The sequence below is a fragment of the Trichosurus vulpecula genome, chromosome 5 (assembly GCF_011100635.1).
Source record: "Trichosurus vulpecula isolate mTriVul1 chromosome 5, mTriVul1.pri, whole genome shotgun sequence".
NCBI lineage: Eukaryota > Metazoa > Chordata > Mammalia > Diprotodontia > Phalangeridae > Trichosurus > Trichosurus vulpecula.
Window position 1 is genome coordinate 106,732,563 of NC_050577.1, and position 24,879 is coordinate 106,757,441.

The window sequence follows — 24,879 nt, forward strand, 5'->3', positions numbered from 1 at the left end:
TTTCTCCCCCCACTAGACTGTATGCTCCCTGAGGGTGCGGACTGTCATTACTTTATATTTGTAACCCCAGCTCTGAGCACGGTGCTTCTCACATAGTAAATGCTTAATAAATGCTTTTTCATTCATTTCTGGATTAAAGGTTTTGAACTTGATAGAATGGAAGAATAAAGGATATTAACGTAGAGAATCTTGAGGGTATGTTGAACTTGAAGAACTTATAAGCATAAATATTTGTACAGGTCAAATTTTATTATAATAAAGACCAGTAAAATAAAAAAAAAAGTCTCTGTGTGACTAAAAGATTTCGAAGTTTCAGTTGATAACAAATTTAGAATAATATTCAAGATAACATACTCCATTATAGCCAAAGAGGTTACAATAAAACATTCAAGTAGAAATGTTTAGTAGATAGTTGGGTATAAAGGGCAACTAGGTGGTGCAGTGGCTAGAGCCCCAAGAAGGACCTGAGTTCAAATTCGGTCTTGGATACGTACTAGCTGTGTTACCTTGGGCAAGTCACTTAACCTCTTGGCCCCCAAAAAACCTGGAGAGTTTGAAGATCAAGTGAAGAAGTGAATTTGCTGGGAATCCTAAGCCTAAAGGTGATAGTTGAAGCCAATGAACAAGAACTTTCTGAGGGACAGAATATATAGAGAGAAGAGGGGCCAGTGAATAAGGCACAAAAAGACTTTTTGGAGAGGTTGGAGAACTAGGGCGGTGGAGGGTCATGAAAGCCAAGAGAGAAGAGGATTTCAAGGATGGGGTGATGTGTCCAGAATCAAATACAGCAGAGTGGTCAAGGAGGATGGAAGAAGTTGGGAGGGGGTCCTGGCTCCTTTCCTTTCTGTAGGGCCATGGACAAATCACCTGACTTCTCTTAACCTGCTTTCATTCGTAAAATTAGGATAACAGCGCTTACTTGTATTACCTGTCACATATGGGTTGTTGGGATTTATCCTAAGTGTTTACTGAGATATTTTATTTTTGCACCACCTTTATTGCTTAATAAAATCCTTCTCCCTCCTCTGAGAAGAATCCTGACATCCCTAAGTGATTCACCGAGTGCCACACAACCAGCATGTGTCAGAATCGAAACTTGTACCCACTTCTTCCTGGCTTTCTATCCACTACACTAATGGTTCCAGAATGTTTTGAGAGTTCAGAAGAAGGGTCCAAGGTGTTTGCACTAAACGTTTTTTTAATGGAACTTCAAGCAGCAAATAACTGCCCAATCATGTTATGAACGTATTTTTCCTCTGTGACAGTAAGCATGTGCACATTTGAAGCATTATAGGTCTTTTTTTCCTGCAGTGTTTTGGAGTTTTGGGGGACAAAAAGTTATCACCATAATTATTTTAAGTACTTAATGAATAAATTCAAAACAGTATTATGAGCAGTATATTAAATTATACTGGGGATTCACAACATGTTTCTGTTGTTGTTGCTGAAAAGGGAGGGGTTCAAGGAACAAAAACAAGTTGTAATTTATTATACTCCACCGTGCTGCCTCTCAGTATTAGCAAGAACAACAATCATATCTATTGTACATATTACATGTAAGCCATAATATATGTTGTATGGAAGAAATATGAAAGGAAGGCACCCCTCCCTGCTCTGAGGTCTAAGAATTATAGGTCTTAAGGTTTTTTCCTCCTGTCTTTCCCTTAGGTACGGAGCTTAGAAATACGAGATTTAGGGGTGATGTTAGGGCAATAATATATTATGCCTGTATTATTCTCCACTCCAGTCTGATCTGTGTTCTTGTTATTCCCCTTCCTTCCCGGTCTCTTCCTGCCCTTCCCGCCCTCCGCCCCCCATTTTGCCTCTTAAATAATCCAGGAAGTCATATGAATTTGAAGACTTACTGCAGTCTTCGTCTGAGAACAGCAGAGTGGACTGGTATGCACAAACTAAGCTGGCACTCACACGCACTTTATCTGAGGAAAACATCTATGAGGACATTCTGGGTAAGAGGCTGGAACGTGGGAGAGAGAAGGGGTGAGTGGGAAGGATGACTTCTTTGAAATGGAAAGACATACCAAAATACATATTTCAAAGGATGTACGGATAGATAGACAGATGAAAGAAAGAGTACGAGATTAGTAAATGAGAGAACAGGCAAAGGGATTGGGTACATGGAAGGAAGTGGAGTACAAGGGGAGGGAGTGGGTTGGCAATTAGTGACAAAACAAAGAGAATGATCAGAAAAAACAGTGGTCAGAAAACCTTGGTTCAAAAATTCTTCCTCTCACTCTTACTACTTGTATGACCTTGGGCAAGCCATCTTACCTCTGTGGGTCTCAGTTTCCCCATCTGTGAATGAAGGGGTTGGATTAGATAACCTCTGAGTTCCTTCCACCTGTAGACCCGTGTCTGTTTCTAGATCTATAAGTCTATGTCTAATCAGAGCCTGACAAAGAGAAGATGGCACCAGGATGACGGGAAGCTTCAAACCACCAAGGACATCTGTAAAGGAGATAAGCTTTGCCCTGCTGTAGGAAAATTATCAAAAATGCGGAAGTGGAGCCTGAGTTAGGGAGTGAGACCTGATCTCATAAGATCTGAGACTTGATTTCCAATTTTCATGAAATGAAAAAAAAAGAAGGCATCACAGACTCTTAGAGGTCATCTAAAAAACTGAATCATCAGCCTTCTTTTAAAAACCTCCAATGATGAGGTACTCACTACCTATTAACGCAGGGCGTTCCACTTTTGGACAGACCTAATTATTAGGAAGTTTTCCCCTTGTACAGAGGCAAAACCTGCCACCTTCTAACATCTGACTATGACTTCTAGTTCTGCCCTCTGAGGCACTCAACAGTCAGTCAACAAATATTTATTATGTGGTTTCTATGTCCCAAGCACTGTACTAAGTGCTGGGGATACAAAAGAAAGGCAAAAGACATCCCTGGCCTCTAGGTGCTTACGGTCTAATGGGCAAAAAGAAAGCAAATATAATCCTACTTTATAACATCATGTGTAAAAAAGATGGCCTGGTCATCTTTCTTTGATCCTTAAAGTCATACAAGACCTAAGATAAAAAGAAATATAAGGCTAAAATGGAAATTTAAGGCAGAGAAGGGACATTAACTTGATTGAGTATCAGTGACCCTTAAGACTACGTCCTTAACTAGTTTCACTTACATAAAATCTATTATAAGAAAGCCATCAATTCCCTAAATTCAAACTGAACATTTGAAATGATAGTAGTTCACATTTATATGGTGCTTTACGAAATATCATTGTTACAGCTGCCCTGTCAGATAGGTAGTGGAAGTATTGTTATACGCATTTTATAGCCAAAGAAGCAGAGGATCAGAGAGGTTAGGTGCGCTGCCCTAGAGGACAGGTAGCAGGTAACAGAGCTGGGATTGAGGCCCCTGACCTGTTGCCTTTGACTGCAGATCCACCACTGAAGGAGAATCCTTATGAGGACATTGAGTTACACGGTCGCTGCCTGGGAAAGAAGTGTGGCCTGAACTTTCCAGCATCCCCCACCTCCTCCATCCCTGACACTCCCACCAAGGTAGGAGCGCAGCATGTGACAGAGGCAGGGAGGGAGGCGTGTTGGAGCCCTCCGGGCCTGGGAATCCCACTGGGCTTTGCCCTTTCTTTGGAGGCTTTGTCCAAGCCTCACAGACTTCCCACCTGGATTGTGGCAGCATCTAACTGTTACAGGTGGTGTCACCGCATCTGATTCATCAGTAAATTAGATTCATCTTCCTAAAACCCCGCCTTCACGATATCCCTTTTCCAAATTTCAGGGAGTAAGATGTTCGAGGAGGATTTAAGTTGTGTTTTAGGTTTGAACCATAACATTTAGGTAGATCTGTGATTTCATCAATGTGAATAACCTCTGCCAAAACAAATCCTAATCCTTTCTCTTCCTGTTAACTGGAATATTACCGTATTAAATCACAAATAATCACAAAATATTACCAGTCAGATTTTTTTAAATCCAAAAGTTCTGAAATTAAGGAGTGATTATTTACATTCTGAACATATTCATTACTTTACAGAAGGACCCATTAAAAACTGTTATTCCTATAGGAGAAGGCACTTCTCACTTCTTTAAAGAGTATGGGGTACGGTGGGTATGGAAAACTGCATATAAAGTCAGATTTTTTTGATGCGTAGGCTGTTTTTGACGAATGGGTTTTCTTTGCTTTTTAATTCTTTGTATAAATGATGGCTCTTTGTAGGGAGGAAGGGAAGAAAACAAATATTGGGAAATGGAGATGATATTTTTAAAATATCAGTAAAAATATATCTTTTTAAAAGAATGGAAGGCAGGGAGGAAGTTGCCCTCCCTATTGACTACAAGACAAATTTCAAGATCCTTAGCCCGGCATCCAAAGTATTCTAAAATTGAGCTCTCACCTACCTCTCCAGCAGGAATGAGGTATTGAAGTGGGTAAGAGCACTGGGTTTAGAGTTAGAAAGACCGGAGTTCGTGTCTGGCCTCAGACATTTACTAGCTGTGTGACCCTAGGCAAGTCACTTAGCTCCTCTCAGCCTCAGTTTCCATATCTGTAATAATAGCATTGACCTCGTGCTGTGAAGGTCAAATGAGATCACATATGTAAGTCACTTTGCAAATCTTAAAGTGCTATATAAATGCTCGTTATTATCTTTTTTTTTCCTACATAAACCCTCCCTTGCAGCCAGACTTAGAACGTAGATTTAGAGCTAGAAAAGGACTCTTGAGGTAAGCTGGTCAAATATCTCTTATTTTACAGATGGAGAAACTAAAGTCTAGAAAGTTTAAATAACCTGCCCAAGGCCACATAGATAACAAGTCTCAAAGCTGGATTCCTAGCCAGGTCTTCTGATTCTTGGCTTAGGAATTTCCCCCCACACATCCCTTCAGTCTCTCCTTATTCCTCTGGAATATCCTCTGCCCTCCTCTTTGCCTCCCCAAATTCCTGTCCATCCTTCAGAGTTCAGCTCAAAGCCCACCTCCACCAGGAAGCTTGTCGAGATGACTCTAACTCACACTGATCTCTCCCCTCCTTTGAACTCTTGAAGCACTTATGTCTTCGCTCCATTGGTCATTAAATGGTGCATTGTGTTGAACTGTTCTTGGTATCTCCCAATTTTCAATATACATGGAATAGTTAAATAATGGTAAAAGATGGTACATCATTAAGTGCTAAAATGGGTTATTCCAAAATGAGTTCAGTTGTGCTTAGGACAATTCAACTCAAATTAAATACATTGAGTATTGTGTTGATTTAATTGTGGAGAACTGTTAAGATTCTCTAGAATTGCTAACCCTCTCTACTTGAAGATATCAGGCACAATCAGGCAATAAATCAGAGTATTCCTTAAGCACCTAGTGTGTGCCAGGGATTGTGCTAAGGACTAGAAATAGACAATAACAAAACCTGCCCTTAAAGTACCTTGTGTTTTATTCAGGGAAAACACCTGCAAATATACCTACAGCTCACTCTCTCACTTATGGATGGGGGAAAGGGAAGAGAGGGACAGGCATTTATTAAGGAGTCTATGAAACATTACAGGTTAAGAACTTCTACCCTGGAGGAAAGATTTGAGCACACTGGGTGCATCTTCTATGGAAGATTTATGAAGGAACATAGATAGGTATCATCATACGGGGGAAAAAAGTCAGGATAGGTAGCAGTAGAAGGAATACACACATTAATGAGATCATAGAAGTATATTAAAGTGAAGCATACCCATTGGGTAATCCTCAAGCTAATCCCTTCCTGGATCAAAGGCTTCATTCCTTGTTTCCCTCTCTGAGGCAACCTTCCCTTTCCTTTTCCTGCCCTCAGCTGACCCCCACTTTCTATACCCTTGCCCTTTCCACCTGCCCAGTTTCTTTCTAGCTGAGCCAATTTTTCATCCTCAACTCTGCTTTCCAGCTCCCAGTTTCTTATCTTTTTCAGGAGCACCCTTACTCCATCTCCCTCTCCTTTTCCCTTCCTCAGGCCCTTTCCCGTCTTGAGCACTATTTTAGGTCTAGGGAATATATGTGGAAACAAAACAATTCAATCGTAACACGCGTGTCTTCCTTCCTCTTTATGTGCTTGCTACGGATCTTCAGATAGGACAATCTGACCAAATACTTGAATAAAGCAAACAGAAAAAATTAAGCCCACAAGGTCAGCATGCAACCTACCTGAACTTGGGGTGCAGTCCACCTAAGCTCTTTAGCAAAAAAGTTTTACCTAATCAGTTAACTTTCATGAACTCATAGACCAGTAGAGTCTAATCACCTGCTCACCACTACAATCAGGTCCAGGTTAATATAAATAATGAATTCCCTGAAGTGGTCTCACATACTAGAACTTGCACTATTTGAAGTTATAATTATGTAAAATCTGATAACTGGAACCAGCCCAATGGAAATCTGCAGCATGAATTTGAATAATAACAAACTCTTCTGGGGCTTCTTTGTTCTCACTAATCAGGACCTAACTGTACCATTTTGTAACCAACTGCTGGCTGGTTTGAATTAATTAGAAAGTCTTTGAAGCTGAATGTAATTCAGTATATAATTACGTGACACTTCAGGCTACACTTGTGGAGTTCTGGTCATGGGACCCACACTTGGATACTCTTGAGCTAAACCAAGTAAGATCAGCAGTGTTATTTTCTTTCAGTACGATAGAGTAAATAGGTCTAGATATAAATTAAGAAGGACTTAGAAAGTAAGCCCCTCCAAATCATATTGTACTTTTAAGCTCTTTGGGGAATAAGAGAGGAATATATTTTAGGAATTTTAATTATCATCCTGCATCAAATAAACCCCAAATTCATTTCAAGTTATTTGAATTCTCCTTCCTTGGTATAGAAGTTACTTGAGGTCAAGGACTGTTTTTGTGTTTTTGCCTTTCCTTGTATCTCTGGTGCCTGGTCCTTTAGTAAGGCTTAATAAACGCTAGCCCATAGATTGATTGATTTTTGGAGGAATACTGTTTTAGGGACTCCCAAAGGCATACAGCCACAGCAGAGTGAACATCGTAGGAGAATGTTGGGGTGCCTCATGGAATTATTGATTTGAAAAGTTTCACTTTAGAAGGGCCTTTATTATGTTGACCCCTCCTACCTCTTCCTCATTAACTCATTCTTTTCTTCGTATGCTTTTTTCTCACCAACAGTTAGCCTCCAAACCTGCATTTTTCCGGCAAAATTCAGAGCGGAGGAACTTCAAGCTATTGGACGTGAGAAAGCTAAGTCGAGATGGCACTGGATCTCCTTCCAAAATCAGCCCTCCCTCTACTCCCAGCAGCCCCGATGATACTTTCTTCAATCTGGAAAATCCCCAGAATGGAAAGAGGAGAAGAAAGATACCCAAGGTAACTCCCCCAGGTTTCCCTACCAACTGCCTTTTCCAGAAAAGTACCCTGCTGCTAAGGCTGCATTGGGACACCAGAAGGCCTGGACAAAGTAGAGTTTGGTGGAGCCCCTCTTCCTTGTTCTTCTGTGTGTCCTGAGTGAGTCTCTTAACACTAATCACTCCTTCATGACCAATTTTGCACCTACACCATTCAGGTCCATGTAAGGTGTTATATTGGGCTGTCTCTTTACCCACACAGTATAGCATTTGATCCTTCTTCACAGTTCAGCTCCTCTAGACTTACATTGCTTTCTTGGCCAGAGAGGGATAAATTCTAGGGGATATAGGCTCAGGGCAAATCATTCTCTCCATCCTCATCAACATCTTTATTCTGGTAAAATCTGGTAAAATGAACACCAAAGGCACCTCTGAATGGGAAAAGAACTCACCAAACATGATAATAACTCTGACTTATATAGTGTTTTAAGGTTTGCACTGCGCTTTCCCCATTGTAGAGGGTGTATTGTATTTCATACCACATTGCCTCCGTAGATCTCTAATTAGATGTAAGAGATACCCATTAAAACAAAGGTGTGTCCTTGTATGTGTATGAGGTGTAAATATAAATGTGTATATTTTGGTGAGAGCCCCCAACTAAGATTTAAGGACCTTAATCCTTGCTCCTTTTCAATCAGTCAATAAATCGATCCACAGTTCTTAAGCACTGAATTTGTGCCAAGCATGGTGCTAACTACTGGGAATACAAAGAAAAAACAAAAACAGTCCCTGCCTTCCCGTAGCTTACGTTCTAATGGGGAGGCCCTTGCCTGTATCAGTACATAAAAGATAAATACAGAGGAGATGAAAGGCAGCTTGAGAGAGGAAGGCCCTAGCAGCTGAATATCCTCCCAAAGACAGATGATGAGATTTTCTGGCACCATTCCCATATAATAAGGTTCGTGCCTGGGAACATTTTTTTCAGCTATTACTTCCCTTTTTTGTTTTGATTTAGGAAGAGAAGATTCTCCCTAAAATATAGCACTGACTTCTCATCACCATCAGTCTGTGGGAAGCAATGAAATTATTTCCTAATTAGTGGGAACCCCGTGTTGTATAATAGAGGAAAAAATATATGCTAACACTGAAGTATCTGGTAGCAATGTAATGAGCTGTCCACGTTCATTAGACATTACTGACAACTACTTCCCTATCTTGCTGAAAAGAGCACTGCCAGAAAACAACTCAGCACCAGTGCAAGATGATTTTCCATCTACCCTTTACTGGTCCTGTGAGCCTAGCTGTGTGCATGAAGCATGGGAATCCAGGTTTGCCCACATACCCAGGCTATTCTCTACACATGCCTAGTCCTGTGAACTCCAGAAGAACTATAGATAGAACTTGAAGGCTGCTGACATTGATTTCTCTTCTTTTGATGTTGGGTAGTTGGTGTTGCGGATCAATGCCATTTATGAGGCCCGCAGGGGCAAGAAGCGGGTGAAGAGGCTATCACAGTCGACGGAGAGCAATTCAGGAAAAGGTAGAGGCACTCAATGATGGGGGACATGGAAACAGAGCCTTCTGGGAGGCGGATATGATTGGGTTTTGATTGGTGCAGCAGTAGAACAGAACAAGCAAAGGTCGACTGTAAGCTGCTATGCCAAGTGCCCTCCGTGTGATTTGGTGGCCAGTCAGGTGGCAGACAAACTGGGGTCTCATCTATTGTCTGTAAGACTTTCTTTTATCAGAGTGCCATTGGCCTTAGCACCCATCATGTTACCCCCCTGTTCTGAGCTGAATTCTCTATTCTGCTTGACCCTTCATGGCCATCTTCGACCTCTGCTTAAAAGAGCCCAAAAGCATCATCCCTTGCTGATAGTCATCTGAGCCCAGAGGTTCTTAACCCTTTTTGTGCCATGGAACCCTTGGGCAATCTGAGACCCTGTCTCAGAATCACGTGCATAAAATAAACACAGGATTACAAAGAAAACTGACTATGAGGAAATATTTTTTAAAATAAAAATGAAAACAAGTTTTCAGATCCCAGATGTCTCAGCCAGATTTATGAGATTAGTTTTGTTAAACCAACTAAGACAATGATTTGTCAAGAGTTTGCTAAAATGAAAGCAGAAAAAAGCCCTTCTGAACTGGACAGCTGGATTTTTGTATTTCCATGTATCATATGAAAATGTCATTTGTTGGGAGGATTTACATTCACATCTCTTTGCCTTATCCCTTTTGGCACAGTGACAGATGAAAACAGTGAATCAGACAGTGATACCGAGGAGAAACTGAAAGGTAAGATGAGGAACGGTTGGGGACATGAAGTACCCTATGTGTATTTGAGATGTTTGATCATTCCTTGTTCTAAGGATAGAGGAGAGAAAGAGCTAGAAAAGCCGAGGAGGGTCTTTTCCATTAAGTGAGGGAGTCTCAGCTCTCAAATGTGAGGTCAACGAATGAAACTCTAAGACAGGGTGGGAAACCTGCAATCTCAAGGCCTTCTAGGTTCTTGGGTGCAGCCTTTTGACTGAGTCCAAGTTTTACAGAGCAAATCCTTTTATTAAGGGGACTTGTTCTGTGAAGTTTGGATTCAGTCAAAGGACCACACTTGAGGACCTAGAGGGGCAATGTGGCCTTGAGGCCTCTGGTTCCCCACCCATGCAATAGGGTTGGGGGGGGGGGGAAGGAGGAAGAGAACCATAGAGGGAATTCAAAGGAGGGTTAACCATGAACGTACTTGAGAAAAGAAACTCACAGTTACCTGAAAATTCCAGATGACTAAAGCTGGCTGGAATAAGAAGCAATCTCATAGCTTTTACAGTTTCTTGTGGTTTCATCGGTCCTTTTCATACTGTTGTAACCAAAAAAAAAAAGAGAGAGAGAGCAAAAAGTGTTGGGAGAACCAGATTCCAATCCTAGATCTGCTGTTAACATCTCTGTGACCAGAGATCAGTCACATCACCAATTTAGACCCTCAGTTGCCTTATGTGTATTATGAAAAGATTGGACAAGATAATCTCTAAGGTATTTCCCAGCTTTTAAATTTTTATTGTACTTTCTTGGGACTGGGCTGCCATGAGTTTGCCACAGTCTTCTTTAGGGCTCAGTGAGAAGCTATAAAGTCCAATAGTTTAATGTTATGAGATGAGGTGAGGGATGTAAGACTGCTTCGCCATCCCAGGGTCACCATTTTTCTAGCACTTACCTCCACTTCTTTGTGAAAAAACTACTGTGCCTAGACTCTGCCTACTTAGGGTCACAGAATCCTGCTTTCAGTTTTGGTTCTGTTATTCTACCATCTGTGTGACCTTGTGCAGGACCCCTTTTAGATGTCAATTTTCTCCTCTGTAGAATAAATGGATTTGGACTAGATGTTCTCAAAGGTCCCTAACTGCTCTAACATTCTGTGATCCTAAAGAGACCCAAAGTGTTTTTACTGGTCTCCATAGTGCTCCGGAGGTATTATGGCTTTCATCGGGAGATCAGATTTTAGTGGGAGATTGGGAAGATAGGAGACCACCATCACCATCCCCACTTAATGAATAAAGTGAGGCCTTTGGTGAGCTCCTCAAAGTGTCCGTGCCAAGCCACAGCAGCAGAATAGAGAGATCTATAAACTAAGTTCCCCTAACTGATCAAATGCTCCCATTTCCAAGATTTGGCTACTTAGGAGTTAAAAGGCCATGGAAGCGATTGGTATATACTTTATTGGAAGGTGAAACATTAGAAGTTGGACCAAGCAAACAATCAGACATTACTAAGCATGTTGAAGTGGTATGCAAAGGTCCATTTAACGAAATTAGGCTCTCTTCTCTCTTTCTCTCCAGCTCACAGCCAACGCCTGGTCAATGTGAAATCCCGTCTGAAGCAGGCTCCCCGCTATCAGTCTCTGGAGCGGGATCTCATTGAGTACCAAGAGAGGCAGCTATTTGAGTATTTTGTGGTGGTGTCATTACAGAAGAAACAGGCAGGAGCTGCATATGTACCAGAACTCACCCAACAGTTCCCTCTAAAGGTAATGGCTGAGCTAGGCTTCCAACGAACAGAACTGTCTCCTATCATGGAGCTTCAGATTTCCACCTGCAGTCATGCCTTGCACTACCAGAAGGACTTGGAGGGTATGGAGAAGTGGAGAACTCTAAAGAAAATGTAATTATTGCTAGAATTTTGCGGATGGATGTAAGATAATGATTAGGGCCTAGTTGGAGTATATTCAGTGTGAGGCTCCATAGTCTAGACAAATGGGTTAATGTGTGGCATCCTTGGGAGAAGAAACACTAATAGGTTGGAAAATCCTGAGGACTCTTCTTCTTGCTTACCTTTCCCTCATCTACCCATTCACTCTCTCCACTCTGTCTCAGCCAGACCCCATCTTTCCTTACCTACTTTCTCATTCTGCTTTTTGTCTTAGTTATATGATTTCCATATACTATCCAACTGCCTATCTAGGTCTTTTCTTTAAGTCTCTGTACATCATCTTTAGATCCTTTGTACTCAGCTCAAAGCCTGACACATAGTAGGCACTAAAATGATTATTGAATATTGAGTGAATGAATGTATATGTATATGTGTACATAACAGAACTCCAGTGCAGCTTGGTTTATCATATGGATTCAGGTTTTTAAAATTAAGAATTTTAACCCATAGATTAAAGTCATGGTCTCCAGAAAAGAACTACATACAGCATAAGTCTTATGTGCTATACAATAGTTAACCAGTAACAGATGTGAGTACTATTGCCCTAATGCCAACATGATGAAAGGGTTCCACTGTATTTATGGAAAGGAGGAAACACACATTTATTAAGCACCGACTGTTTCATGCTCCGTGCTAAGCATTTTATTCATATTATCTCTTTTGATCCTCTCGACAGCCTTAGGAGGTAGGTGCTATTATAATTCCTATTTTACGGTTGAGGAAACTGAGGCAGACAGAGGTTAAGCTGGGTCACACAACCAGGAAATATCTAAGGCCAGATTTAGACTCAAGTCTTCCTAACTCCGAGGCTAGAGCTCTTCTCCACTGCCCCTATTTGTGTTGGACGTATCAATGTTTGTTTGTGCCCCTTTGTGGTGGAACAGAATACAGCACCCTAGTTGGATTCTCAGTCCCCTCTGTGGGTAGAGCTCTTGTTCTTTCATCTTTCAAATTCTAATTGATCACCAAAACCAAAAATTTAAATACACAAGATAAAAATGATGGCACATAAAACCAGAATGGGGTTTATTCTTTACTTCGAGCACCTAAGAGGAAAAAGAGAGAGACAATTTTTCCATCAAATACCACATCCCCAGATCCAGGCTTCCTCTTCTCCAGCAGGACTTCTCTCCTGTGAGCAGTACATATGGTTCAGCACATACACACACATACACACTCACTCTCTCTCTCTCTCTCTCTCTCTCTCTCTCTCTCTCTCTGTGTCTCTCTCTCTCTCTCTCTGTGTTTCTCTTTGTCTCTGTCGGTCTGTCTGTCTGTCTGTCTCTCTCTCTCTCTGTCAGTCTGTCTGTCTGTCTCTCTCTCTCTCTCTCTGTCAGTCTGTCTGTCTCTCTCTCTCACACACACACACACACACACACTCACACTCTCTCTCTCTCTGTGTCTGTTGGTCTGTCTGTCTGTCTCTCTCTCACACACTCACACACACACACACACACACATACACACACACACACACACACACACTCACTCTCTCTCTCTCTCTCTCTCTCTCTCTCTCTCTCTCTCTCTCTCTCTCTCTCTCTCTCTCTCTCTCGGTCGGTCTGTCTGTCTCTCTCTGTCTCTCTCACACACACACACACACACACACACACACACACACACACACACAAGCTTTCCTATGGTGTCAACGACCCTTAGGGTACAACCTCTAAACAGGTGAGGTAAATCACGTGCCCAGTCACAGGTACCTGACTTAGTGAAGCTTCAAAGCGCTAAATAATAATCTCATAATTTGCTCTTTTGACTCCCTCCTTTAGTCATTTTCTTCTGATTCCTAATCTTCAGTATTGTGGGGTTTTTCTACCTAGAGTTCACCCTACGTTCACTCTTCAGGCTCAAGTTGAGTTAGCCTCTCCTTGGGGTCTCTATGCCTCTGACTTCAGAATTACCTCCTATACCAACTTGGCCATTATCTTCTTGTTGGCTACCTTTCCTAAAACTCTACAAATACGTGTGTGTGTGTGTGTGTGTGTGTGTGTGTGTGTGTGTGTGTGTGTGTGTAAAGTACCCATTGGCTGCCAAGTGCTGTGCTAAGCAAGCACTGGGGGAGATATAACGTCAAGATAAGATAGGCCCCTTGGCCTCTGGAGCTTGCCCATACACAGATAACTCTAACATGTGATAATTGTCTTGGAATTCCAGAGTGCCATGGAACTTCCAAAGGTGAATGATCATTACTAATGGAGGGATTGCCAGAGTAGAAGGAACTCCCATTAAGTGTGGATTGTAAAGGATAGGTGGGAATTCAATAGGTTTTCCGCTCCGAGGTTCTTTTCCAGTCTCCACAAGCTGGATTGAAACACACTGTATATTCATTGTCTGGCTTTACTTGTAGCTTCCTTTCTTCCTTTTTGTTCTTCTAGCTAACTCTTGTTCTCTAATTCTGGCACCATCCTTGATCCATTCCTGCTTTCATCTCTCACTTCCTCCTTCTCCAGCCCACCATCCTGTTTTCCCATGTTGTCTCTAGAGCAGCACTTCTGAAAGTGTGGTCTAAGGATCCCTGAGACCCTTTCAGGGGGGTCCACAAGGTCAGAAGTATTTTCATAATGATAACACATTATTTGCCTATTAAGATACTCCCTCCTTTTCCAACTACGTATCTGTGCGAGGCCAGATTTTCTTCATATACTTCAACCAAAACAACATATCAGCCTATCACGACAGATTGAACATAGAAACAGGGGAATCCAACTGGTAAACTAGACACTAAAAGAAATTAACAAAAATATAGAAAACAATGCTACTCTTTTCGCTAATCTTTTTATTTTGGAAAACAGTTAATTTTTATTAAAATATGTTTTTTTTATAAAATGAGGTTATTATTGATATTGAAGAAATGAGTAGGTGTTTTAAAATTTCATCAGTTTTAATTTCTCCTGGTAAGTATTAATAAATATAATACATACAAATAAAAATTCTTTGAGGTTCTTAGTTTCTCACTAATTTTTAAGAATGTAAAGGGGAGCAAGTTTCTCTGCTAAAGGCCTCATCTCTCAAATATATAGAGAACTGAATCAAATTTATAAGAATTCAAGTCATTTCCCCAAGAGATATATGATCAAAGTACAGGGTGTTCCTAAAGTCTGGACACATAGGAAATGTGGAGTTATTGCATCGAGTTCATGTGAATCTTGCAAAGCACATCAACCTTTGCATCACAAATGATGGAAACCATATTGAAGATGTTATTTGTTAATATTCCAATTAGATAAAATGTTGTTGAAAATTTCATTCATTTCATTTCTTGAAAATATGCATTTTTGCCTATGTGTCCAGACTTTAGGAACACCCTGTATGTGAACAGGCAGTTTTCAGATGATGAAATCAAAGCCATCTACAGTCATATGAAAAAAATGCTCTAAATCACTATTGATTAGGGAAATACAAATTAAAACAACTCTGAGGTACCACCTCACGCCTAACAGATTGGCTAATACGACAGAAAGGGAAAATGACAAATGTTGGAGTGGATGTGGGAAAATTGAGACACTAATGCACTGATTTTATAACTGTTTGGAGGTGAGAGATAGAGATACAGACCATTTTGGCCAGATGTCAGGGGGAAGAGATAATATACGATGAAGCTGTATACATTGGGAGAAGGTTGTGAAGGGCTTTAAAAGTTAAACAGAAGAGTTTCTTTTTTATCCTAGAGACAATAGGGAACCACTGAGGTTTATTGAGTAGGGGCAGAAAGTGGTCTGCACTGAAGAAAATCACATTATCAGCCAAGTGGAGGATAACTATAGTGGGGAGACATTTGAACTGGGGAGACCAATTAGAAGGCCATTGTAGTAATCTAGGTAACAGATCATGAGGACCCCCAAACTAAAGTAGTGGCTTTGTGAGTAGAAGAAAGGGATTATTTGCAAGAGATGTTGTAAAAAATTGAAGATTTGGCAACTGATTGGTGGGGTGAGTGAGACTGAGGAGTCAAGTATGATCCTTTGGTTAGAAACCCAAGAGACTGGAAGAATGGTTATGTCTTCAACAGAAATTGGGAGGTTTGGTAGATAAGTGGGTTTTGGGGAAAAGATAGAAAGTTATTTTGGATATAATGACTTTGAGATGTATCTGGGACATCCACTTTGAAGTGTCTAATAAACAGGTAGTTTGTAGTACCGAAGCTCGGGAAAGCCACTGAAACTAAATATAGAGATCTGGGAGTCATTAACATAGATATAATAAAGCCATGAGAGTTGATAAGGTCATTCAAAGAGATACTGTAAACAGAGAAGAGTTCCTAGAGGACAGTTTTCTGGAGAAGACCATCAAGGGGATATGTAGTAGTTCACCTGGTCAAGGAGAAGGGCCATCTTATTATCAGACTAGTGAAAAGGAAGAAAGAATGAGAGATGATGTCAAGGGGATTTGAAATGAAGAAAAGAGAAGAAGAGGGTTAATTATGTGGAATGGTCTCAATTTCCTTAATGAAGTAGGAGGGAAAGTCCTCAGATGAGAGAGCAGAGGGAACAGAGACAAGAGAAGAGAAGATTTGAAATAGTTTCTTTGCTGCAGTGAGGGCCCAGATGAAGTTGGATGATGTGATTTTATAGCGTCTTTACTTAGCAGTGTTTTAATTTCTCCAGCTCTATTCAGCAGTATGTAAATAGAAACAGAAGAAGAAGACCATGAGGCTGGGACAAAATAATTTGTTACAATACCTTTCAGATTCATGATTTTTTTTTTTATCTTGCTCTCCCATGTGTTGGTTCTTTCTGTTTAGCCAAAGGAGTGGGACAGAGGGTGGAGCAGCATAGCTGTGATTATTGAACTGAGTTGTCTTAATGGAAAGAGCACAGACTTGGCACCCAAAAATCTGGGTTTTAATCATGGCTCTGACCCTTACTACCTAGACTGATCATTTTACCTTGGGACCTCAATTTCTTTATCTGTAAATTGAGGAAGAGGGAAAAGATGACCCTCAAAACTTTCCTTTGGATGTAAATCCTTTTTTTTAATGTTATATATTTTTTATTCAATTTTATTATATTTTCAGTTCTGAATTTTCTTCCTCTGCTCTCCATTGAGAAGTCAAGAAAAATAAAATTCATTACAAATATTATAATCTATAGTAAAAAAAAATTTTGGGATATAAATCTTGAGATCCTTTGACTGACAGAAACAAATGTCCTTCAATTTTTTTTTTGGATCGATATTATTTCAGAAATTTTGGCCATGAGAAAATTTTGACACAACAAATACTGTTTTGCTGTTGTTTCTCTTTATAATCTGTTAGACTTGTTAACTTCTTGAGGGCAAGGATCCTATCTTATCCATCATTCAGTCTCACTTAATACCTGGTATAGTGTCTTGTGAATCGTAAATTCAATAAATGTTTATTGAATTAAATTGTTAAATGTGTGATTGTGTTACCACGGGAAAGATAACACTCAACAGCCTGAATCTAAACTTCTCATCCTGAATTAGATAATATGGTGGTCAGGTCCATAGACTGATGGGGGCTATAATACTAAGAATATATTTTTTCAGCACCATGGGAACATTGCAGTATTTTCCCAAATACTATAGCACCGTGTCCACTCTGCTTAATTTTTCTCTCTGCAGCTGGATCGATCATTCAAATTCATGAGGGAAGCAGAAGACCAGCTTAAGGCTATTCCCCAATTCTGTTTTCCTGATGCCAAGGATTGGGTGCCTGTGTACCAGTTTACCAGGTATGTGCTGGCTGGCATTTCCCCTGGAGGCTAGAATACAAATTAGGGATTCCTATTCTCCACTTGTAGGAGATGAGGGTCCAGAGTCAATCATGTTATAACCTCTACCAGAAGAGACACTTTGGGATATTTCCTGTTCCCTCTCTCTGTTCCCACTGAACATTCAATAAATCACAACTTTTGTTTCCTCCGATAAGTGTATACAGTGTCATTTCTCTCTAACATAATGGAAAAAGCCCCAGGTCTGAGTCAATAGACTTCACATATCAGCTATTACACTTTTTACCTTAGGCCATTCATTTTGTCTCTCTCAGCCTTGGTTTTCTCATCTTTAAAATGGAGATAATAGCACCCGTTCTGTCTATCTTACAGGGCTGTTGTAGGGAAAGCTCTTTGTAAAAGTACTGTGTAAATAGTAAATGACTATAGCTCATCCAAAACCATAGCTTCACCTCGTTGTTATTTAACGATTATTTTATTATTAATTATTTGAATTTCTGAAGAAAGTCCTTTAAGCTACACATCGTGAGTTTTCAAGTAAAACCTTGTTCACTGAAATTAATCATGTGGCCTCTTTAAGGCAGGGCCTCTACCTTTTTGTGTCATAGACCCCTTTGGCAGTCTGGTGTCTCAGAATAATATTGTTAAATGCATAAAAGAAAATTCGTAGGATTACAGAGGAAACCGGTAATATTGAAATACAGTTATTCTGATACCAAAAAAAACCAAGCTGGCAGAAACCTGGCTATCAGGTGTTTTCTGCATGAGTATAGTCAGTCAGATGTCCAGAGTTTTCTTGAGCATGTAGTCAGGTGGAAGCAAGCAGGAACAAGGGGGTAGCTGCAACAGACATGCATGAATGCTTGATCTCTGAAGGGATACAAAGCTGTCATTGGCTCAGCTCCACTGCCTCATACCCTGTGCCTGGGTCCATAACCATGTCTTGTACTTCTTTTATTCCCTGTCCTCTTATACCCCAACCACAGCATCCTGCCCACACACTAGATATTCAACAAATGACAATCGACTGAAGTTTGGTCCTCAATATTTAGATCAGAGGTTCCTAACTTGAGGGCAGGGTTCTTATCATAGGATCCTTGAATCAGCATTTAAAAATATTTCAAAACTATACTTCAATATAATTGGATTTTTTTTCAATCCTATATATTTTATTTTATGCATTTAAAAACATGATTCTGAAAAGTGCTCCAGATCACCGAAGGGGTTCACAGCACACACGAATAGGGTGAAAACCCCCTAATTTAAGTGGTATTAATGAGGACATACTTTCCCTATCATTTGGATCTTTCTGTTTGGTCAAGGGAATGGAGCAGAGGATAAAGCAGAAGGAATGGGATGCAGCTCTTATAAGTTGCCGAAATCCCTAGTTACCCTGTTCTGGAAAGAGCGTCATAGACCCCCACCTCAGGGGAGTTCCAATAGTATAAGTTAGCAGGCTTATCCTCAGAAAGAGTTGGGAAACTAGCAAGAACCCACCTCCACCCAGTACTTTCTCTTCACCCTATCTCTCTTACCATGAGCTGGTCGGTATACAGCTGCATATAGAGGATTATTTTTCTTTTCTTTAAAATGCATCTTTGTTTTCCCAAACACAGTGAAACATTCTCATTTGTCCTGACTGGAGAGGATGGAAGTAGAAGGTTCGGGTACTGCCGCAGGCTTCTGGTAACTACTTGTTCTCCTTTGGTCACCAGGAAAGTAAGGGCCAGTCTAGGGTTTTATCTATCAGTTGTTCTTACAAATGAGAGGGTACAGGATCTCCCTACAGGTCACTTGAGGGCAATAAAGGACCAAAGAAAGCTTGACATCTTTCTTATGACGATAGCAAGGCATGGTGTCACTGCCCTGCTTCAAGACAATTACAAAAATGCTTTCTCTGGGTCTGCCCTAATAAACTACTTTATGTCATGAATGGATGAAAAAATATTCCTCAGTGCTTCCTGTGTGCCATTCACTGTGCTATGCAGGGACTTGTCTTCTTCTTTTCTTTTTGTCCTCAAAGAGCTCACATCCTAAAAGGAGGAGACAATACCCATAGGAAGTTTCAGCTGCAATCAAGCTGTTGCATAGCTTCATTTAGGCTGTACCCTGGAAGGGATGTTCATAATGGGATACTAAGGCCATGTGGTGTGCTCCATTCCTTCATTCAGTGGACAAACACACAAGGTGTGACTCTAAGGCAAAGTAACTTTAAAGACGTGTTTGAGAGCACTCTCACCTGAATAAGGATTATCCTCTTCAAAGGGGTCACCCTGAGAAATTGTACTCTTAGTCCAATATGCTGCCATTATTCAAAACATTCTGTAACTCTTCTTTTGAGATTCCCTTATTTAAAATATGAAGCACATTTTTGGAAATATACTGTTAGTGTTTACAAGCCTTCATCTTAGGGATAGATAGGTGTTGTAGTGAGTAGAAAACTGGGTTAGGAGTTAGGAAGACCTGAATTCAAATCTTATATCAGATTATTTACAATAATTATTATAATATTGTAAATTACCATGTTATAATATTTAAATATGTATTACTGGCCATATAACTTCATTTTGTGACCCTTATTAACTTCTCAAAAGAATAAATGGTGGGTAGGAGAGATAGTGGGGCACCTGGTTGTGCAGTAGATAGAGTATCAGGCCTGGAGTCTGGAAGACTCCTCTTCCTGAGTTCAGATCTAGCCTCAGACACTTACTAACTATGTGACCCTGGGCAAGTCACTTAACCCTATTTGCCTCAGTTTTTTCATCTGTAAAATGATCTGGAGAGGGAAATGGCAAACCACTCCAGTATCTTTGCCAAGAAAACCCCAAATAGGGTCACAAAGAGTTGGACACAACTGAAAAGTGACTGAAAACAAAAGAAATGGTAAAGGAGATTACTCCAAATTGCTTTGGCCGTTAAAAAAAATTCCCTCCTCTGTAAAATGAGATAACTGCACCTGCTTCATAGGGTTATTATGTAGGTAAAATGATATCCATAAAGTACTTTTCAAACCTCAAAATGCTATGTTAGTGTTTATTGTTACTACTACTACTGTTATCCTTTGAAGATGAATTTGATTTTTTAGGAAATTCCTAAAAGTCATTTCTAGTTCAATTTGGCGGATAAGGTGGTTGACCAGCAGCATACTACTTATTAGAGTCAAAGCATGAGGTATGCTTACAAAGTAATGAGTCTGTTGGGGTTTTATTTGGGGGGTGGGGGTGGAGGCAGCTGGTCTGGCTCATAAACTGTCCCTGAAAGAATTCCAAATGAAGAGTTCTAAGAATATTTTGAATAATGGTGACCTTTCTTGTTGAAATAAGTGTTTAACTTCTCAAAAAAAAAATTACTTTGAAGGGGATAACATTCATTTGGATATAGAAATTCTGGCGTTTGCATAAAACAAATCAGTATTTCTAGCTTGTGGTTGCATCTAATATACAGAGTGTCTCTTGTATGCAGAGAGCCATATTTGGAAGACATACCCAGTTTACATTTGGGCAGGAGGTAGGCTAGTATGGGGTCCCTCTTGTAATTTTCCCAGTATAAAGACATTTCTAGTTTCTCCCTGGATTTAGTAGAACATTAGAAGCTATTGTAGGAGAATTGGGTCACCTAAAATTGACCTTGTTGGTAATTTCTCTAAGGAATTTCTTTGTGTTTCTTTTCTAAAAGCCTGGTGGCAAAGGGAAACGTCTCCCTGAAGTTTACTGCATTGTGAGCCGCCTAGGATGCTTCAACCTCTTTTCAAAGGTAAGTGCTCAAGCTATAAGTCAGTGAGAGAGAGAGTTTGGGACAATCATATACCTTTTCTAGAAAGGAGATGGGAGGAATTTCCTCCTTTTCTTTGTGGCTTAAATCCTTTTCACATTTTTAATGGCCCAGAGCTACCCAAGATGATTCTCTTGATCGTCTTCCGTATCCACCACTTACTTTCTGACCGTAGGAACTCAGCTAATCTCTCCGAGTCTGTTTCTTCACCAGCAAATGCAGATAATAATACTTAAAACTCACAGAGTTGACTTGAGGATCCAATGAGGACATGTGTGTAAAATATAATGGCAGCTAGTTAGACTAGAGGGCAAGAATGTGGAAGATACGAGTTCGAATTTTCCTGCTTAACAGCTACGTGACCATGGACAAATCCTCCCTCAACCTCCTCTGTAAACTGGAGATAGCGATAGCACCTACTGCACAAGATTATTGGGAGGATTAAATGAGAGAATGTGTGTAAACCTTAAAGTGTCATATAAATGCTAGCAAAGTTAGTTGTTATCCTGTCCCACACTCTCTTCTGTTCTGTCCTCGTTGATGTTAGAAGTAATTAGAGATCAGAGTCATGAGGGATGGGCAGGGATGGGGAGGAGGTGAGAATAGTCAGTAGGTGACTCTTCCTGCCCTGGTCCTTTTCTTTCCTTCTTTGAGCACCAACTTTTTCATACCCAAGATATTCTTTTCATTATCATTATTATGATAACATAGGGACACTAAAAGCCAGTTCTTACTAATACTTGATGTGCTCATATAAGATTTATTTCTTCACTGAGCACATAACCTACCAATATCTTCACAAAACTTATCTCTCTTCTCTGGTGAGTGGGCCAGAGATGGCAAATGGGCTCATGAAAGAAGGAGAAGGGAACAAACATTTATTAAGTTCCTACTATGTGTCAGGTTCTGTGCTAAGTGCTTTACAAATATTATCTCCTCTAATAGAATATAAGAGCATGAGATTTTTCACATTGGGTTGGTGCCATGTTCTGTCCAGTGCATTTCCTATCACTGAAAGAAATCAAAGGAATGTGTGCCGTGGTAAGGGCATGGTTGACCATTGTGATCTCAACCTCAAAAGGTGAGGCATAAATTCAAGACTTCCTAATTTTCTTTAGGTTTATATGGATCCAAGGTTAATGGATATATTTAAACCTTTCTTGTCCTTATTGAGTATGTACCATCCATGTTGACAATTCAGTACAACAAACACTTAAGTTCCAGTTATGCATAAGGCACCGTGCTCTGAGTTAGGAAGAGGACCCTCGCTCTACTAATGCAAGTCAGCAGCTTCTCTGGAATGTTATCTTACAGGGGTGGATACAAAAACAAAATAGTCCCCACCCCCAATGAGCTTACATTCTACAAGAGGGTTATAATATATACTCAGATAACTTCAAGAAGGAGAAAGTATTTAGAAATGAGAGGTATCAAAAAAAGTGTTATGGTGGAGATGGCACCTAAGCTAAGCCTTGAAGGAAGCTATGGATTCTAAGATGTAGAAGTGAAGGAAGTGCATTAGAATAGAATGGGAAATGTTGGGTTTGGGATATATCAATAGGCAGTTAGGGTAGAACATAGAGTTTGTGAAGAAAAATAATATGAACTGAGTCTGGAAAGGTGGACTAGAGCCAGACTAGGGAACTGTCATGTAGAAGGATTAAAACTAGAATGATTAGAATGAGAATCATAGGACCAATGTGTGCAAGATACAGGAAGGCAGGTTGTGGTTTAAATGTAAGGATTTCCAAAGAGGCAGTAAAATAAATTAAGATGATTTGTTAAGTTGTCTCTGAAAGTCTTAGGCAAGATCACACAAAAACCCTGCGAGGTAGATAAAATAAATGGCTAAATTTTTTAGTTGTATTCCCATTTTGGATGAAAATCCAGCCAAGAATTTACATACATGCATGCATACACACATACCTATGTATATGTGTGTATGTATACATGTATGTATATACACATGCATATAATGTGTATATACATTTGTATATGTAATAATATGTATTACATATGTTTTGTTTATATATTTTATATATTAATAGTATTATATGTGTATATATAATTACATAATATATTTTATTCCAGAGTCAACATTCTAGAGCTGTTGGAAATTTTTGATCAGGAGAATGACATGGTCAGGCCTGTGTCTTAGGAATATTAATTGGCAGCTTTATAGAGGAAAGAGAGCTTTATAAGTTGTAACAACAATGTTGCTAGTAGCTGCTGTGGGAGTGTAAGGCCAATGACAAGGCCGACAACCCCAGCACACAGAAGGGCTGCTAGCACAGGTTCTTTGATCTGCTTTTCTAAGGAAAGCAAGTTTAAGGGGTTTACAGTCTCACTTTAATTGAACATACATATATCATTCGCTTAGTTCAGCGGAAAAAGTCAGCACCCTGAACTTCAGAAAAAACACAAACAAATAACAAGCAGAAATTATGTAAACAGAACAAATAACACAAATCAGCAGACAATGCTTCTTAATTGTCTGTCCGTAGCTATACATGCATAGTTACCAGAGAGAGAAGCGCCAACATCTGGGTTTTCAAAGCCGGGAGGCTCCTTGATGACCACCCAGAGTCTCCACATGAACATTCTTCCAATGAGTGAGCCCCCGAAGCAAAAATGCTACCCTCCAAGTATATAAACGCTTCTTCAGGGTCAGAGGGTGTCACAATCATGTGACTCAAACTCGTGACTTAAGCAGGTCATCAAAGACTCTTCATTGAAACAAAGGCAAGACTCAAAGACACTTGATTGCCTTAGTTCTGAGAAGCACTCCAAAAGAAAAAACAGCAAAAAGTCCCACTTAGCTTGCCATTACATAAGCGGAGAGAATAATTAGAAGACTTTGTAAAAGTACAGGCATGATGAAGGCCTGAACTAGCTGTGCTCACTTCACTCTGCATCAGTTCACACAGGTCTTCCCAGGTTTCTCTGAAACTCTCCCTTTCATCATTTTTCACATCACAAGAGTGGCCTTCATAAACCATAACTTGTTTAGTCTTCAACTAATGAGCACCCCCTCAGTTTCTAGGAGCGCAGCCTCTCATAGAAGAAGCACCTCAGGTGGAACATAGAGCTTACTGATGCATACAAAAAATAGCCGACACTTGGGGGACTCAGCCCTACTGCTCCTACCTGTGCCCCACTGCCTTCTTCTCCCTCTCTCCACTTTCTATAACTCTTTGCATCAGCAAAATTTTATGCAGGGCCACTCTCCCTTACATTCATTAGCTCTCCTGATTAAATGCACTGGCTGCAAATAGCCTTCCTGGAGCCAGACATGGTCTCTCTGCATGAATGGCTGCACCTGTGCTCTTGCACCCCCTCTCCCTTCTTCCACTGCTCTTCCTTCCTATAGTGTTAACATTCTACATAAAGGGTGCAAACTCTACCTAGGGGGTAATTTTAGGGGATATTTGGAGAAGTTATAGTTGGAAGTAACCTCAGCAACCACCAGTCCAACTCATACTGAAGAATAATCCTTTTTTGTTATAGTAAAATCCATGGCCTTTACATAATTATTTTCATTTCTAAATAAGCATATGCAAACCAATACCCATTGATTAAAAAAAAAGAACTTTATCAAAAGACAAAAACAAAACTGTGTGTAGGAAGGAAGGAATACACATTTGTTAAGCACCTATTGTGTGCCGGGCACTGTGGTGGGTCCTGGGAATACAAAGATAAAAGCAAAATAACCTGTGTTCTTGAGCTTGCATTTTCCCCTTGGAAATAACATGTACCCATATAAGTAAACTAAAAATATATACAAAGTGATGGTGCTGGGGTGGAGAAGGACTAGCAGATGGAGGAATCAGGAAAGGTTTCATGGAGGAGATTGAGCAGCAAGTTGAGCTGAGCTTTGAAAGGAGCTAGGGATTCTGCTATAAA

At 40.2% G+C, this 24,879-nt stretch overlaps 1 protein-coding gene across 2 annotated transcripts in view; it reads left to right on the forward strand.

Moving 5' to 3' along the window:
- Positions 1-24,879, forward strand: part of DENND2A (DENN domain containing 2A) — a 120,863-nt gene that overhangs the window by 66,264 nt on the left and 29,720 nt on the right. For both annotated transcript variants that reach the window (XM_036761772.1, XM_036761770.1), the window contains 9 exons: positions 1,840-1,967; positions 3,405-3,526; positions 7,128-7,325; positions 8,750-8,843; positions 9,551-9,601; positions 11,134-11,321; positions 17,096-17,205; positions 18,822-18,891; positions 20,881-20,958. In XM_036761772.1, the coding sequence (XP_036617667.1) occupies positions 1,840-1,967; positions 3,405-3,526; positions 7,128-7,325; positions 8,750-8,843; positions 9,551-9,601; positions 11,134-11,321; positions 17,096-17,205; positions 18,822-18,891; positions 20,881-20,958 (1,039 nt within the window). The remainder of the gene's footprint in view (positions 1-1,839; positions 1,968-3,404; positions 3,527-7,127; positions 7,326-8,749; positions 8,844-9,550; positions 9,602-11,133; positions 11,322-17,095; positions 17,206-18,821; positions 18,892-20,880; positions 20,959-24,879) is intronic.